General features: G+C 39.4%; 1 protein-coding gene across 2 annotated transcripts in view; it reads right to left on the reverse strand.

The window, feature by feature from the left end:
- Positions 1 to 17,855, reverse strand: part of LOC122906968 (ubiquitin carboxyl-terminal hydrolase 12-like) — a 233,103-nt gene that overhangs the window by 207,889 nt on the left and 7,359 nt on the right. The window contains exons 2-4 of one of the 2 annotated variants that reach the window (XM_044249495.1): positions 14,069 to 14,136; positions 9,980 to 10,209; positions 4,437 to 4,513 (exon numbers count right to left, since the gene is read on the reverse strand). In XM_044249495.1, coding sequence (XP_044105430.1) covers positions 4,437 to 4,513; positions 9,980 to 10,192 — 290 coding nt within the window. In that variant the 5' untranslated portion in view covers positions 10,193 to 10,209; positions 14,069 to 14,136. Of the gene's footprint in view, positions 1 to 3,923; positions 4,009 to 4,436; positions 4,776 to 9,979; positions 10,210 to 14,068; positions 14,137 to 17,855 lie in introns of those variants that run through there. The other variant, XR_006384649.1, reaches the window with a different exon arrangement.

Consider the following 17,855-nt stretch of genomic DNA (forward strand, 5'->3'; position numbering starts at 1 on the left):
AATAGAATGTATTCTTTTTGAAAACCTTTCAAAATTCAAAAAGAAGAAAAGCACTTAATTTTTTTTTCTAATGGATAAAAAACACACAGATGTCAAAACCCCACGGAAACATACTCAGTATCATTAGTCATTACAGGAAAGACAAATTAAAACCACAAATGACCAAAAACTAAAAAGACTGATCATGCCAAGGGTGGCAAGGATACAGAGTAACCGGAACTCCGTTTGGAAGTTTCTTAAAAACCTAAACATAAACGTACCATATGATTCAACCATTCCACTCTTAGATCTTTACCCCAGAGAATTAAAAGTACTTGGCAAGGATGCGGAGAAAGGGGAACCCTCCTACACTGTTGGTGGGAATGCAAGCTGGTGCAACTACTCTGGAAATCAGCATGGAGGTTCCTCAAAATGTTGAAAATAGAACTGCCCTATGACCCAGCAATTGCACTACTGGGTATTTACCCTAAAGATACAAACGTAGTGATCCAAAGGGGCACGTGTACCCGAATGTTTATAGCAGCAATGTCCACAATAGCCAAACTATGGAAAGAACCTAGATGTCCATCAACAGATGAGTGGATAAAGAAGGTGTGGTATATATACACAATGGAATACTATGCAGCCATCAAACTAATGAAATCTTGCCATTTGCGACAACATGGATGGAACTAGAGCGTATCATGCTTAGCGAAATAAGTCAAGCGGAGAAAGACAACTATCATATGATCTCCCTGATATGAGGAAGTGGTGATGCAACATGGGGGCTTAAGTGGGTAGGAGAAGAATCCATGAAACAAGATGGGATAGGGAGGGAGACAAACCATAAGTGACTCTTAATCTCACGAAACAAACTGTGGGTTGCTGGGGGGAGGGGGTTGGGAGAAGGGGGGTAGGGTTATGGACATTGGGGAGGGTATGTGCTTTAACATTTAACATTTTAACATTTAACAAAAATGTTAACAGTGCTTTTATAAATAAGGATTCTTAACTTATTTGTACTTAATCTGTGTTTTCTAATTTCTTGACAGAGTATATATATTTCCCACGCATTTTAATAAAAGATCAACTATTAAATACTATATTAAAATCACATGGATGTCTTCAAAACAAGCAGCTGGAGTTGCTGGACAACTTCTAATTACTCATGTCTGGCTATTTGTGATTCTGGATGAAGATCAGCTCATGCTCACAGATGCACTTACCTCCGTGGAGCCAAAGAAGTTTGTCACGACACTCCTCTGAGCTACATTTAGTCCTCAACTCTATCTTCCTTAACCAATAGTCTTAGGCACCTTCTACAACATTTTCAGGGTTAATCTAATTTATCAACCCCCATGACATAACCAAACATAGGGGAGGTACTCTAATCGTTGTCACTAATAGAAGGGGACAATGAGTACTCTGTTTTGATTACTTGGGCCCATCACCTAAAATATCTCCCTTCCTAATAGATACATGTGTCCAAAATACAGATAAAAATACAGTCATTTAAAAATCTAAGTTCTTCTTCCTTTCATGAACGTTTTGTGTAACCATTTAGGTAGATAGGGCCCTCCAGGGTAGACATCTGGGCAGGCAGGGGAGAGGAGAAGACTGAGCAGAGCAGAAAGCATGTCTGTGCAATAGGGAGTTGAGTGCACGCATGGTAGTTGAGGGGTAAGATCAGTTTCGGACAGGGTCACTAACCAGGTAAGTAAATACAGAAGGATACTGGGAACCAATTTGTACTGTCAGAAGGAAATTATGAATATTAAAAAGGACAAAACTAGAATGAACCCTATAGTGTCGGCTGAAACTGTGGATATCATTGTGACTTCATGGTTTCTCAATATAGACAGATCCATGATAATATAGACAGGTAGACATAAACATGTGTGGAGTACATACATACATACACACACACCGTCCAGCTCTCTTCACTAGGGGGCTCAGGAACACAGACATCCAGGTATCAGTGAGCATACCTATATACCAAAGTCCTACTTTCTAAACATCATCGTCCTCCTGTAAGAAAGCAGGCCTCCTAGGATAAATGGTACCAGAGTTGGGGCAAGGAGAGTACAAGATGAGCACGGAACATCTTGTTACGCTACAAAGTGAAGGGTCACTCAAGAATATGGGACATGCCAAAAAGACACGGGTGATAGCTTGAAGGGGCCCCCACTGGCCAAATGGTAATGGAGCATAACCCACTGAATTTTAAAAAAATAAATAAATTAATTAAAATCCTTGAGTCCATGCTGAGATTTAGAAAATGAAAAAAAAATTAGAAGTCTGATGAGGAATGGGCATATTTACAACCTCAAAGTACCTCCACACAAAATACTTATGAATTATATAAATGCACAAAATCATTGCTTAACAGGGAAGACCTCTGGGAGACATCACCACGGTCAAGTGCTCAAACAGAACAGCACCAGTAACTGGATGGGCAGGAAAGTGTTAACCTCGCAGGCCTCAGACTCTCCTTTCTGGAAAGGCCTGCTGGCAAGGATGGTCCTTGGTTAACATATGAGAATTTGGATTTGAGGAGTGTTCCCACCATTCCCTAAATGATGGGAGTGTCTCAATAGGCCTAAATTGTCTGGACAAGCAATATGGTTTACACTCAACACCTCCTTTCCTTCAGAGTGTCTAGAATTCTGGAAGACAGAGGGGTACCTACATGCCTGGCCCTCAGTTTAAAACCTTGGACACTAGGTCTGTAATGAGCCTCCGGGGGAGACGACACCTCCCCAATGTCCTACTCAGTACTGAAGGAGGTTAGGTGTCTTGCGGGACTCCATGGCACCAAACTCTTGGCGGCTCCCCTGGCTATCTGCTCTGCGGAGATGCTTTGCCATCTTTCCCTGAAACAAGTCTTGGCTGTGGGCCTGACCATACATGCAGAGTCTCACAAGTCCTTCCAGTGTCTCAGGAGCGGTCTGAGGGACCCCACACGTGAGACAAATTGGAATCACGGATAAGAGGATACAATGAGAATAGAGCATCACCTCTGTGAGATGCCCACCAGAATACATAACCTGAACCTCATTATGAGAACACATAACCTGAACCTCATTATGAGAACACAAAGAGGGGCAATCTTTGAGATGAACCCAAAGAGGGACAATGTATAAAATAATCTATAATTTTCAAAAGCATCAAGATTTTTAAAGCCAAGAAAAGACTGTTCCAAATGTAAAAAGAAAAAAAAGACATGAATACGAAAGATAACATGTGTTTCTGAACTGGATCGTTTTGTTCCAGAAAGGACAGTACTGGGACATCCGTGCTAATGAAATACCTTCCACTAGAACAGTTAACATGCCAGCGTGACTTGCCCCAGGGGTGTGACTATGGCAATAGGGAAACTTCCCTGTTGGTAGGAAACAGCCACTCATGTGTTCACGATCATGGGACATCATACCTTATGTTTGAGTGGTTTTGGGTAAAAAAGCATTCTTGGTACTGTTCATACTACTTTTCTTTGAGCTTGAGATTGTTCTAAAATAAAAAGTAAAATAATAAGAATGGTGATGACGCGATTCCATTCCTGGACACCAGATACCAAATGAGAGAGAGCACAAGATCCTATGTGGGGCTAGCAGAAGCGACAGTAGAGGCGAGGAAAAGGATCTTCCCCACTCTTTCTCCTCACCAAGACCAAGTTTACATAAAGCATGCAAGCTTCAAAGTCAAGTATCTTAACTGTACTGGTTGATGATCCTTAAACAACTTTCATTAAGTGGAGAAAATCACTGGAGGTTGCAGAGCTGACTGTTTCTTACCCAGGAATAACTTAGTGAGTCTTAATTACTTAATGATAAAACTAGGCATTTTTACTCTGTAGATTTTCAGGCATAACTTTCAGCTAGGAAAGCCCATTTACATGACCCACTGCCAGAGAACAACTACCAAATTTTAAAAATGTTACATTATCGTTTGTGTGCTTCCTGTTTGCTGTGACATTCTTCACAGTAATATTTGTATTCACTGCACAGAGTTTCTGTGTTGCTGAAACCCCTGTATGAAATTCAAGATACATTTATTTAGTCTATACCAGAAAACTGTGTATTCATGCTGAGTGAAATCAGTCAAGCAGAGAGTCAATTATCATATGGTTTCACTCATTTGTGGAGCATAACCAATAGCATGGAGGACAAGGGGCATTAGAGAGTAGTAGGGAATTTGGGTAAATTGGAAGGGGAGGTGAACCATGAGAGACTATGGACTCTGAAAAACAGTCTGAGGGGTTTGAAGTGGCGGGGGGGTGGGAGGTTGGGGTACCAGGTGGTGGGTATCATAGAGGGCACAGCTTGCATGGAGCACTGGGTGTGGTGAAAAAATAATGAATACTGTTTTTCTGAAAATAAATAAATTGGGAGAAAAAAAAAAAGGACTCTAAACCAAAGATATTCATTAAACTTCAAAATAAGTAACTCTCCAGTTACCTTAAGCAGTGAGTGATCGATGTGTTTTGTTCCACATCAACAGAAAGGTCTAAAAAATCTTCATCTTTGCTGCTTATCTGTAAAAATAGGGAATTACCTTTGATTTCTTTACCTGTCAGTAAATCATTGTTCTGAAGTGACAGAATTAAATGCATTCATTCTATCAGTAGTAGTAAGTACTGAAGAATTCATCTTCCACGAGTTCAAAAGAAATCTACTGGATCTGGATTATCCAAAAGGACACTGAGTAAAGGACTCTCAACACACGTACAGGTTAAACAGCAAAGTCCACCTGTGACTGATTCCCTTTCTGGCAAAGATGAGGATGGGAAATCCCATTATTTCCCAAAACCTTGGTATTACGGTGAAACAAGAAACAAACTGCCCATATATACTAATACTTAAAAAAAAAAAACAAAAAAACGGGCTAAGACTAAATGGGGACACTTGGCAAAGGGCATCACACCTGTGCTGTTTTATTATTCAAGGAAATAATTTTGCTTAAAATGCCAAATTACAATCTTCACTGATGACCAAATTATAGTCTTCATTGATGACCTCCTTTAATCCTTCTTCTTCTTCAAAAATAAAATCTAACATAAAGTTCTGTTTGAATTATGGGTAACTCATCTGATTTTAAAAAATTCAAGTTATTACTCATTCATTTGAATTGGATTAGGACAGAACTTCAGACACCAATTTTCCTAGCTCTTCCCTTCAAAGACTCTATGCTTAAGGTTAGCACACAATAGGAGATCTCTGACTGTACCTCTCACACACAAGGGCTATAAGCCCAGTGCAGTAAATGCCTTCCTGCTTCAATGGCGCATCAATTTTATAAGATCAGCATCATTAACTTGTGACAGATTACGTGGCTGTACATACTATGTACTTACGCAAACAGGAGTAGCTATGAGTACCATGTACGCACAGTCTAGGGACACCATGAGGGAAATAATCTGGGTCTCAAAAGATTCAGTGAAAAAGAGAGTAAGAAAGACTCCTCACAGAGAGAGGAAAGGGAACGTGAGGTGCTAAGGAAAAACAATCAGCCCATTTTGGGAGGAAGAAGGGTAGGATGTCAAGGGATAGTATGGGACAGACAGGCGAAAGCCAGACTGAGTAGGGCCTTATGTGTAGGCTAAAGAGAAATAAAGATTAGAGAGTCTGGTGTTTCTCAAAATGAGGTTTGTGGTTCTCAGGCACTGCCTCAGGGGTCTTAATTTTAGATTTTCATCTTTATTATAGCATACAAACTTTGACATAATGATTGTACTGGATCACCTGGATATATCTGAGTTACTACGCTTGGATTTACAGTTCTGTTGGTACCAGGAAACTACCAAGTGGGGCAGTATTTAACTCTTCAAAGTGTTGGTAAACATGTCTGGTTGTTGCTGGACTCCCGGGTCCTAATATCAGGTCACACCCAGGATGTGGAAGACTCAGTAAAGCCCTGTAGGCTAGAGATGTGGGTGGGGAGTCATTAGCACAGTCGATAACAAAAATGGAACATGACCCTCCCAAGGCAGAGCAACCAGCGGCCCAAAACAAAAGCCTGGAGGAAGCCCACATTTGAAGGATTAATAGCAGAAAAAGAATGGGACCAGAAGAAAGCATCAAAGAACAGAAGAACACAAGAAGAGGGTGCCCTTACAGAAACCCAACCTTCTACCAACTGGGACATTAACCACTGTGTTACTAACATCTGCCATATGAACACTGTCTCCAGGAAGCCCACTCTGAACCTGCACAACTCCGTCCCACTCCCACCTGGATAGGTCAGCTCCACTGTTGTCCGACTCCCACAGACTCGTGCTTACTTGAACTACAACATACTGTACTGGAATTACCTATCTGTTGGAAGCCTGCACAGGTGAGCACCTGTGAGCATCTTGAGATCAGAATTGAGGTCTTACTCATCTTCTGCCAACCTCTACCCATCTTCTACCTGGCATAGTTGGTACTCAAATAGTTGTACAAAACTAAATGAAGAAATGCTATATATTCATTCTGAGAAATTCTCAATTTCATTCCTCTAGCTGAACTTGATAAAGGCATGGTACTAATGATCATTTACGGAGTCTGCAAGATGACGATTGAGATTTTGAGGAAATATTCTCAATTCATACACTTAATTCTTGGGAGAGTATCTGCAAATACATATTGCAGACCACAGGAGGACCTAGCTCGCGAGGAATGGGTGGAAGGATCACTATCCATCCATTACAAGTAAAATTAATAAATATTTGAGCAAAACAAGAATGGGTGATATCACTTTCTCCATCTAATCCTCACTCCCATCATCCTCAGTCTGTAACATAAACTTCAAAGACCTTACATCACAGTATCCCCAAACCCTCCCAAATCTACGTTGCCAGCTTCACCTATTACTGCATTTCTCAACATGCTAAACAAATTTAACTATTTTCTGTTTTATCGAAGAGGATGAATTATACATATCTTCTAACACAGACCAAACTCTATCATATCAAACATCAAAAGCAACTGTCAAGTTCTCTGATTGTACCTATTATTCCAACCAAAACACTGCTCTAATAATTGGACAATATATTTACTTAGAACTCAGCTCCAATAAAAGTCTTCTTTATAAGATCTACAAAACTGGTGTTAAAAAACAGATGGAGTTGGTTAGATTGAATAAATATGAGTATTGAGACCAATTCCTACCAACAAACATTGCCCAAACTCTTACTACAATTAACTAATGACTGCAGCAGTGAGCAATAATCCTTACTCTAACCCAAAAACATCTTCACAGCATGTTAATATATTCAAACACTCAAATATACCTCTTTCACTTGATGTGAGAGAGGGTCACCAATAAAAATGTATTTCCACAAAAGAATTTTATTTATTACTACTGTGTCCTTCATTAACTAAAATTATACTACTGACAACTATCATTTTCCAAATGCCTGATTATAGTTAAACAGATCAGTGCATAATCAACAGTCAATAGATCATTAATCGGTATAGGTCATGGTTCTATTTAAAGACCCTATCTTTTAGTTCATGGTGGAACCAAAACAGTCACCATTTGCTTTGAGAGAGAGAGAGAGAGAGAGAGAGAGAAACTACAGTATTACTTGCATTAGAGCCAAAAACAAACAAACAAAAAACCCCCACACTCATCTATACAAACATAACAAAATAAAATATGTACGAGACCAACATGAAAACTACAAGACGATTTCTTTCTAAATCAAAGAAGATGTAGATAAATGTACAGAACATGTAAATGGACAGTTAGACTCAAGACTGTGAAGATGTTAGTTTTTCCCAACTTCATCTACAGAGTCAAGGCAATCCCCTTTGAAATCACAGCACACTATCTTGTGGACAATACTAGTTTTTAAATTTTATGTGATTCTATGGCTTATATGGAGAAGCACAAGGCCCAGAGCAGACAAAGCAATAATCATCAAAACTTGGGAGGCAGGTGAATGGATAAGTGAATAAGTGAATGGATAAACGGCAGAATATCCACATCATGAAATATAATTAAGTGATAAAAAGAAATGAGCTACAAAGCTACTTCTCTATGATTCCAAATATACAACATTCTGGAAAAGTCAAAACTATGGAGGCAGTAAAATGATCAGGGGTTGCCAGGGATTTGGAGAGGAAGGAGGAATGAATTTGTGAAACAATTTCTACTCTGTATGATACTTTAATGACAGACACGTGTCATTATACATTTGTCAAAACAGATGGAACCCCAGAACAGACAATACCAAGACTGAACTCAAAATATGAACTACAGATTTTAGTTAATGTGTCATGGGGCGCCTGGGTGGCTTAGTCAGTTAAGCGGTTAAGCATCTGCCTTCGGCTCAGGTCACGATCCCAGAATGGATCGAGGCCCACATCTGGCCCCTTGCTCAGCGGAAAGCCTTCTTCTCCCTCTCCCTCTGACCGCTGCTTCTCCTACTTGTGCTCTCTCTCCAATAAATAAATAAAATCTTAAAATAATAATAATAATAATGTATCATTATTGGTCCATCAACTGCAACAAATGTACCTCATTAATGCAAGACATGAATCATAAGGGAAAGTGGAAGAAAGGAGAGAGAGAGTTGGGAACTTTCTGTACTTTCTACTCAATTTTTCTGAAGTCCATTAATTAAAAAATACAGTTTCCTATTAGCCTCACTCAACATACTAGGTATGTTTATCTGATTTAGACAAACAAGTAACCATGCTATTCTTCCAAACATCCATAAAACATCTGTCTTATTTTTCTTGCTTGTGAATTCTCTTTTCCAATGGATGATGCTACTCTTCTGTGCTATTAAAGACTAGTCATAGAACCACCATAGTAGGACTGGACCTGAGTGGATGCTAAATGTTGCAGGAGATTCTGATGAGCAAGATATTTGTGTCTCCCCACAGACTGCCTTTACCAAGGCATAAAAATAAGACATTATCAACCAGAGAAAGTGAACACCTTGAATGAGAGATCAAAATTTTACCAATGAGAGGCAGACAGATATTGTGTGCCCACACGTGAGATTCTGAGAAAGACACGTTAACGAATCACTCCAGCCAAGAATGCATACCTGCATCTCAGTTAGAAGGAAACATCAGATAAACTCATTATGAGAAATGTTAGATTTTTTTTAAAAAAGACATATTCTTTAAAAATGTAAATGTCTTAAGAAGGTAAATATACTACGAAAGGACTGGGCTATCTGACCCCACATAAAATTCATTTTCAGGCTTCTTCCCTACTGCTCCACTTTACGAAGTATCCAGCAAGTGGGTACTTTCCCCTGCTTGAGTGTACACAGTATGCTTTAGTTTTTATTCCAACAATCAACAATAAACACAACTGCAGGAAAAAGGAAAACAAATTAATGTACCTCCCTGACCTGTAAGTTTCTTATGGACTTAAGTAAGACACAGACGTACAATTTCCAGAATATGACTCTATGGTCTCTTACATGGAAATAAAAACAAATACAGTTGACCCCTGAGCAATGCAGGGGGTGTGACAGGCACTGAAACCTCCTACCCACGCTGCCACTGTTGAAAATCATCTGAGTCTCCAAAAAGCTAACTATAAGAGTCTTCGGTTGACCAGAAGCCTTATTGATAACATAAAACTTGATTAACACACGCTTTGTGTATGTATCATAGTATGTATTTATAATAAAGTTAGCTACAGAAAGTGTCGTTAAGAAAATTATTTTTAAAAACCTCACATTTACAGTACTATACGTATACAAAAAAAAAATCTACAAATAAGTGGACCCATACAGTTCAAGCCCCTGTTGTTTAAGGGTCAACTATGGTCCAAACCGCAGTAAGTATTTTTCTGTCAGCTCAGGTACTCATTGTTAATAAGCAGCATTACTACAGAGCATACCAAGTACGAGAGCAAGTACAGCTTCGATAATTCATTTTTGCTACACCTAAGAAATTACAACCTTCATGTTCATCTCTCACACTCCTCCTCTAAGAAGTTTTAATAAAAATGAATTAAATCTGCTCTATACAAAATTTTATGACATACTCGCAGTTTCACAAGTAAAACATCTGGTTTCATTTGTCAGTATTCCCTGAAAAATCTCGTGAACCCACGTTGGATCTGGTGTGCTGTTGTTGTTCTCATTGTCAATATTACCATTAGGTAAATGGCCATTTTGTTTTTCCTGCTTTCTTTCTTCTTGTAAAATATCAGCAATTGTATTTAGTAGGTAATTTAAGAATTCATGGGCATCTTGCTGCATGTAGTTGTCAAAAAGTTCTAAAAATAAAAATATATTAGAGAATTACTTCAAAATTAATAACCTGATTAAAACTAGATTTAAAACAAATATCCAATATTCTATCAGAACTAAATACAAATGTCTGGTATTGTCAGTCATGTGCAAGACACAGATTATCTTTCACAAAAACATATGACTAAACTTGGAGAAAATACAGTTAAGACAAATGAGGATCTTCTTTTTAAAGCAACAATATTAAGCGATCCATGAGAATTGTGGGCCATGCATCCTAGGGATTCAGTCAGAGGTGAGGCCTGGAATCTGGAACTTTCAAAAGTTCCTCCAGGGGACTCTGATCTGCAGTCAGGTATAGGAAACATTGGTATCACAAATTATCTATTCAATCAAGATAATCTCTAAAAGTGAGATTTTGTAACTCTGTGAAATATTCCCTGTAACAAATGAAAAAATATCACCGAACACCAGTCACTAACATGAACTGCTTTATACCCAGCACTGGACATTACACCACCTGAAACTGAAAGGTAAGGACTTCACAGGCAGTGTTGCAGTTGATCTTTTTAACAACTCTGTGATGCTGTTATTGCCATCTTCCAAATGAGGGAATGGGATCAGAGAGGGAAAGTCATGCCACCAGGAAGTGGCAGGCCCAGGACACAAAGCAGGCAGTCCCCAAGCAGCTGAGCTGCATACAAAGCAGCCTGCCCAGGGAGGTCCTGCCCCACAAAGGCACCTGCTGCTCAGAGATCACACACACTGAGAAGACCTGGCCAGCACATTTAATAAATTCCAAGATATCACAGCTGACATTTTTAAAATAAAAGACAACAAATTAGGAACAAAATTTGGGCAAAGTCTAAGATAAAAGAACAAAAAATTACATTTTAGAAGAGCTACAATTATGACTGCATAAAATTAAGTTTCTGTGCATTAGAAATCACTGAAAAGGTTTTAAAAAAAAACATAAAAACTATTAACAGCTTCAACACATAAAGAGTTTATACAAAAGGAAATACCAAGTGTGGAAATCAATAATTTATAGAAACAGATTTCAAAAAATTAAAAAATGTGAGAAAATGTTCACTCTTATAGTAATCAAAAAGGCCTTGATTTTCTGGTCTTTAAAACGGAATACCATCTTCTCTTGCAAAGTTACTGTATAAACAGAATGGGAACTAGTGAAAACAAATAAAGACTCATTTCACTCTTGGTGTCAAAAAGACCTGTAAGGAGCCTCAGATGTAAGGTGCGGCTGCTCGAGCAAGACTGTCTGGATTTTTAGGATGGTTCAACCTTTAATTACATGTATGTCACAGGCAATTTATTAAACCTCTTTCTTGGAGTTCAAGTCAAACTCAATAATACTAATGCAGTTAGAGCCACTCCCCACTTCTCTTCTGTAAACTTGTCCTGAGGGATTTGATTAGCCTTGAACAAGCCCTTTATGTTTAAGAACAATGAAAGCCTTGAGTCCTGAGAGACACTGCATTAGCCTATGTGGCATTAACATCTAACTGATGATAATTTGGTATTGTGTGTCCAGTGGTTTTTGCCCATGAGGGAAGATCCAAGAGACTGTGACACCATTTCCCATCCCCTTCTGCCAGGCAGAAGTCTGTGTGTCACTCCCGACACTGACACAGCTCACTGCAAAACCTCCCAGCTGTCTACTCTATCCTCCTGAGACAAACCAAGTCATGGCCAGAACCCTTAGATGGTTCCACCACTGGACGGGGCTAGGCAAGGCTGGGGTAACTGAAGTCAATCATCTTTCACTTTGCCTCTCAGTGCAATGATGCCTCATCCCTGAAAATACTAGTCTACCTCCCAGCCCCACTCTCCCATCCTCTATTACTCTGAGTTGTTTATCGTTCCTTATTTCCTTCCTCATCCTTGGGATTTTCTTCTTTCTCAACCCTTTCTGCTGTTCCCTCCACAAACAATGTTCTCTTCTAAACTCCCCATCTTTTCAGCCTCTGGCATTTTTGAGCTCCCTGCAGCCACTTCTAAATCATGACACTTTGCTTTGCATATGAAAAACTCACCCTCAGTCAAAAAAGCTGTTAAGGTCTGGCCATACTACCCTGAACCCCCTTCTTTCTGTGGTCATCTGTCAACTTCCCCTCACCTCCTAAAGGCCTGATTCGTGGTCTCTTTGTCCATCCCGACTCCTTCACCAACCCTGACACTTTGAGTGTCTGGGCAGCTTCCAGAAGTGTACAGGACACCCTTAAAAGTCCCCTTTTTATCTCTCACTTACTCATCTATCCCCAGGTCACAAAAGAACCACCCATGTCTGCTAAGAAGGAAATATGCGAGAGTTGATTAGTGTTCAAGGAAAATACGAACAAATTGGAAAAGTCAGTGAGGAATCTAAAAGGAAGGATAATGGGAGAGCACCATAAAAATATTTTATAAAAACTCTAAGGGCCTAGTTTAAGTGAGATCTGAACAATTTACTCTATATGCTGGCTCTCTATATGCTGGCTCAATGCCACAGTCTAAAGTAGTCTCTTTCCCACGAAATTAAGTTTTTTCTAACCAAATTTTTTGTTTGTTTGTTTGTTTTTTAATATTTTATTTATTTATTTGACAGAGATCACAACTAGGCAGAGAGGCAGGCAGACAGAGAGGAGGAAGCAGGTTCCCTGAGGAGCAGAGAGACCCATGTGGGGCTCTATCCCAGGACCCTGGGATCGTAACCTGAGCCGAAGGCAGAGGCTTTAACCCACTGAGTTACCCAGGCACACCCTAACAATAGTTTTAATGAATGTATTTTTGCTGTGAATATTTAAAATAAACTATAAAATTAGAAAATAACTAAAAAGATATAAATTTAAAAACTTCTGGTTAAGAGAAAACAATAAACAATGAGAAGTCTCTTTTTTTTCCTGTTAGAAGTTATTTTAGCATCTATGCATGTCTTTCAAAATAATTTATAAAGCAAAAATGTACAAATACCTTTGTTTTTTTTAAACTTGAAACAACTTTTTTTAGATGTTGTTCTTTTAACACAGAACAAAGGACTTCATATTCATAGACATACCTCAGCTGACTTGAACACTCTAGAAATGTGATATAAAGTAAACCAGATAATACTCTTAAAGCATTTTGTTGAAATATTTAAAATATTTCATTTTTTTATAAACATTTTTTTATAAACATTATGGTAAATGTGCCAGACTCTCGCTATGCCTAAGTAGTCAATACAGATTTAAAAACTTCAACCAGAACTACATGAACAGCAAAAGAACATCAACTAAATGGCCACAGACAAGACCCATAAACTCTATTACACTTAATTTCTAAAATCTTGGTTCCCTTTCTTTTCTGCTAAGTAGCATGATGGGAAAGGTAGGCTTCAACGTTGATTTGGCAAATTAAACAAATTCACTCATTCGCTCACTCACTCATCAAATATTTAGTAAGCACCTACTATGTGCCAGGAACTAGATTACATGCTGGGAATACAATGGTGAGCAAAAACAAATGGGCTCCCCTCATCATGGAACTGACAGTCTAATAGGACAATTTCATTATTAAATAAATGACTATGAAAGGTATAAAGTATTAAAGTCCCAAATAGCTGCAACATTAATGCAAAAAAAAAGGGGGGGGGAAACTAAATCAACGTGTAAAAATGTTATGTGTTCTTCATAATTCAGAAATAGTTAGCTTTCATTAATACAAAAATCTTTTACGCTCTTTTGGAGAAACAGGATTAAAATGAACATGGGAATTATTCACTCACATCTATTTAACAGGTGTTATTTGTAATTATTTCCTCACTTAAGGAAGACCAATCCTTAAATATTTATTCTTACATATTTATATTAGTATCTCTCTGCATCAACTGAAGCATCGCTAGGTACTCACAGGTTTCTTGAGAATAAGGATCTTTTCTGTCTCATTCACTACTGTATCTTCAGCACCCAGGACAATGCCTGCAACATATTTAGATGTGCTTGACGTTGTATGAATGAACGAACGAATGAACTACCAAATGAACAAACTACCAAATGAACAACAGGGACAGAAACAGCTACCACAACATGGGAAGAAATCTGGGCCCAAACAATAGCGTAAACTACCTGTGCTGTAAGACCCAGTGAGTCAGAGCACACAGCTACACGTGCCAGCTGATGGGACTTTCAAGCCCCCCATAAGTGATCCCAAGCCAAGTCACTGCTAGCTAGCATACAAGTAGCTCATCAGTCTGTGTTTTGAGACTTCTAGCATGGTAGAGTGGCTATGGGAAGTTAGCAGTGTAGAACAGAGGGCTTTACTTCTTACCTAGGTTAGTGCAACAGCCTCCTGGCTGGCCTCCTGGGCTGTACTCATGTGGCCCATGCCCGCTCATGCTACCACACCACCCAGCAGCCAGATCAAAACACATCACCCACCTGCTCAGCAACGCTAATGGCTCGCCATGGCTTTCAAATGAAAGCCCAAGTTCTAGGCCCTTGCCTTTTTGCTCTTACTCCACTCCAGCCACATGAATATTCTTGTCATCCTTCAAGCACTCAGGGCAACTGTAATTTCGATTCTATCCACTTGGAATGAGTTTGCCTCGGATTTTCCAATGGCTTCTCACTTCAACCCTCTGAACTAACATAAGTGATCAACTCCCTTTCCATGTTTTTTTTTTTCATGGAGATAACACATTAAATTACATGACTATTGGTCCTGTCCACTAGTTTCTGGCTGTCAACAGAAGCTAAATATATAATAGTTAATCAATTCAAACTTTCAGCTAGTTTCCCATCATGAAGGAGAACACATTTATGGAGCAAGTCTTATCACACTGTAAAAGTTCTATGCTACAGTTCTTATATGCTATGGATAGGGAACATGAATTAAAATTTTGAAAGCAAAAATCCATTTCTGAAACTAAAACAGTTTCTTCCCAAGTAATATCAAAATGATTAGCTATATAAAGTATCAGCGGTTAACATAATATGGAGCTAATATCGACTGCAAGTACAAAACATGACATGTTTATTTACAGCATACCATGGAAGAAAACTGGTTTAAGAACAACAATCCAACAGTCAAAAGTTAGTGGAAATTCTGAAATGGGCAACATCCATTTGTGCCAGAGATTTAAACACAAACAAACAAACAAAACAAAAAACCCCAGCAAACATAAGGTCAGAAGGAGAGTTAAGCAATGGATAGTCCACTAAATGCTCTTTAACTTGTATGCTCTCCTCTACAAAGTTGCCAGGAAAAGAATCAAAAGGCAAAACTGTACTTCATACAAATGCCAGCAACATCAAATAATAAACATGCTTTTCCATTAAATATTGTTTCTGAGGTATAGAAAAATGAAACAAAACTATGAGAGGATAAGTTTGGAATATTCACCCTGTAATCAATTTCATCAAACAAAAGAAGTCTACTGTACAATGTACTCTGCTTAAACATTTAAAAAATTTTCAGAAAATACTGAATTATTAAAAAAAAATAAACACAGCAAAAACATTCCAGCTTTGACAAACAAACGTATAAAGCCACAGAGACGCAACTTTCAAAACACAGTAACTTGAGCTCTGTGTGCAGCGTGACTTACTGTAAATTTAAAAAGCCACAGCTCACTTCAGGACCATAGGCATGTACCTCCTCCCAAAAGTCCCATGTTGAAACCCTAACCCCCAATGTGCTGCTCTTTGGAAGTGGGGCCTTGGGAGGACCTTTAGGTTTTTAAGACTGGGATTAGTGTCCTTTTAGGAAGAGACATGAGCGAGTTTGCTTCTCTCTCTTCACCATGCAGGGCACGGCAAGAAGGCAGCCATGTGTAAACCAGGAAGACAGCCCGCAGCACACCCTGAAGCTGCCGACATGTTACTCCGGAATGTCTCAGCCTCCAGAACTGCAAGAAACATGTGTCTCTTGTTTAAGGCACCCAGGCTATGGTACTTTCGTTACAGCAGCCCAAACTAAGAGCACATACAATAGATTAAAGAATAGGGTCGGGGCACCTGTGTGGCTCTGTGCGTTAAAGCCTCTGCCTTCAGCTCAGGTTATGATCCCAGGGTCCTGGGATCAAGCCCTGCACCAGGCTCTCTACTCAGTGGGGAGCCTGCTTCCTCCTCTCTCTCTGCCTGGGTCTCTGCCTACTTGTGACCTCTGTCAAATAAATAAATAAAATCTTATTAAAAAAAAAAAAGAGGAGGGAGGAGTCAAGATGGCGGAGAAGTAGCAAGCTGAGACTACCTCAGCTAGCAGGAGATCAGCTAGAGAGCTTATCTAAAGATTGCAAACACCTGCAAATCCATCGGCAGATCGAAGAGAAGAAGAACAGCAATTCTAGAAACAGAAAAACAACCACTTTCTGAAAGGTAGGACTGGCGGAGAAGTGAATCCAAAGCGACGGGAAGATAGACCCCGGGGGGAGGGGCCGGCTCCCGGCAAGCGGCGGAGCAAGGGAGCACAAAATCAGGACTTTTAAAAGTCTGTTCCGCTGAGGGACATCTCTCCGGAGGCTAAACCGGGGCGAAGCCCACACGGGGTCGGCGTGACCTCAGGTCCCGCGGGGTCACAGAAGGATCGGGGGTGTCTGAGTGTCACAGAGCTTGCGGTTATTGGAACGGGAAAGCCGGCTGCAGAGACAGAGCCGACAGTAAGCTCGCAGCTCGGAGTTGCCTTGAACCGGTCGCAAGCTTGGTGAGCTCGGAGCGCGGCCGGAGGTTAGGCAGACGCGAGTTACTAGGAGCTGTTCGCTGAGGGCGCACAGGGAAGCGGGGCCCTGGGCTCTCGGCTCCTCCGGGCCAGAGACCAGGAGGCCGCCATTTGTATTCCCGTCCTCCGGAACTCTACGGAAAGCGCTCAGGGAACAAAAGCTCCTGAAAGCAAAGCCGAGCAGATCACTCAGCCCGGCCCCTGGTAAGGGCGGTATAATTCCACCTGGGGCAAAGACGCTTGAGAATCACTACACCAGGCCCCTCCCCAAGAAGATCAACAAGAAATCCAGGCAAGACCAAGTTCACCTACCAAGGAGTGCAGTTTCAATACCAAGGAGAGAGCAGCCGAATTCCAAAGGAGGAGAAAACAAAACACGGAACTCCTGGCTTTCTGCCTGTGATTTTTTAGTCTTGCAGTTAATTTAATTTTTTTCTTTTTCATTTTTTTTTCTCTTCTTCTGCTAAAATTTTTTTATAACTTTTACCCTTTTTTTAACGTTTTTTAACTAGATTATCTAATATATATATTTTTTCTTTTTTATACTTTTCTTTATTCATTTTCTTTTTTTTAATTCTTTTTTTTTCTTTCTTTCTTTTTGAACCTCTTTTTATCCCCAAATCAGAAGAGGTCCTAATCTCTTCAATCTTTTTTTCTTAATTCTTTTTTAAATTCTTGATTGAATTTTTAATTCAATCTCTTTTTTTTAATTCTTTTTTTCCTTTTTTTTCTTTCTTTCTTTTTGAACCTCTTTTTATCCCCAAATCAGAAGAGATCCTAATCTCTTCAATCTTTATTTTTCTTAATTCTTTTTTAAATTCTTGATTGAATTTTTAATTCAATCTTTTTTTTAATTCTTTTTTTCTTTTTATCTTTCTTTCTTTTTGAACCTCTTTTTATCCCCAAATCAGAAGAGATCCCAATCAGAAGAGATTGGGAGATCCCAATCAGAAGAGATTGGGAGATCCCAATCAAAGGAGAT

This window comes from Neovison vison, chromosome 5 (genome assembly GCF_020171115.1).
Source record: "Neovison vison isolate M4711 chromosome 5, ASM_NN_V1, whole genome shotgun sequence".
Classification (NCBI taxonomy): Eukaryota; Metazoa; Chordata; class Mammalia; order Carnivora; family Mustelidae; genus Neogale; species Neogale vison.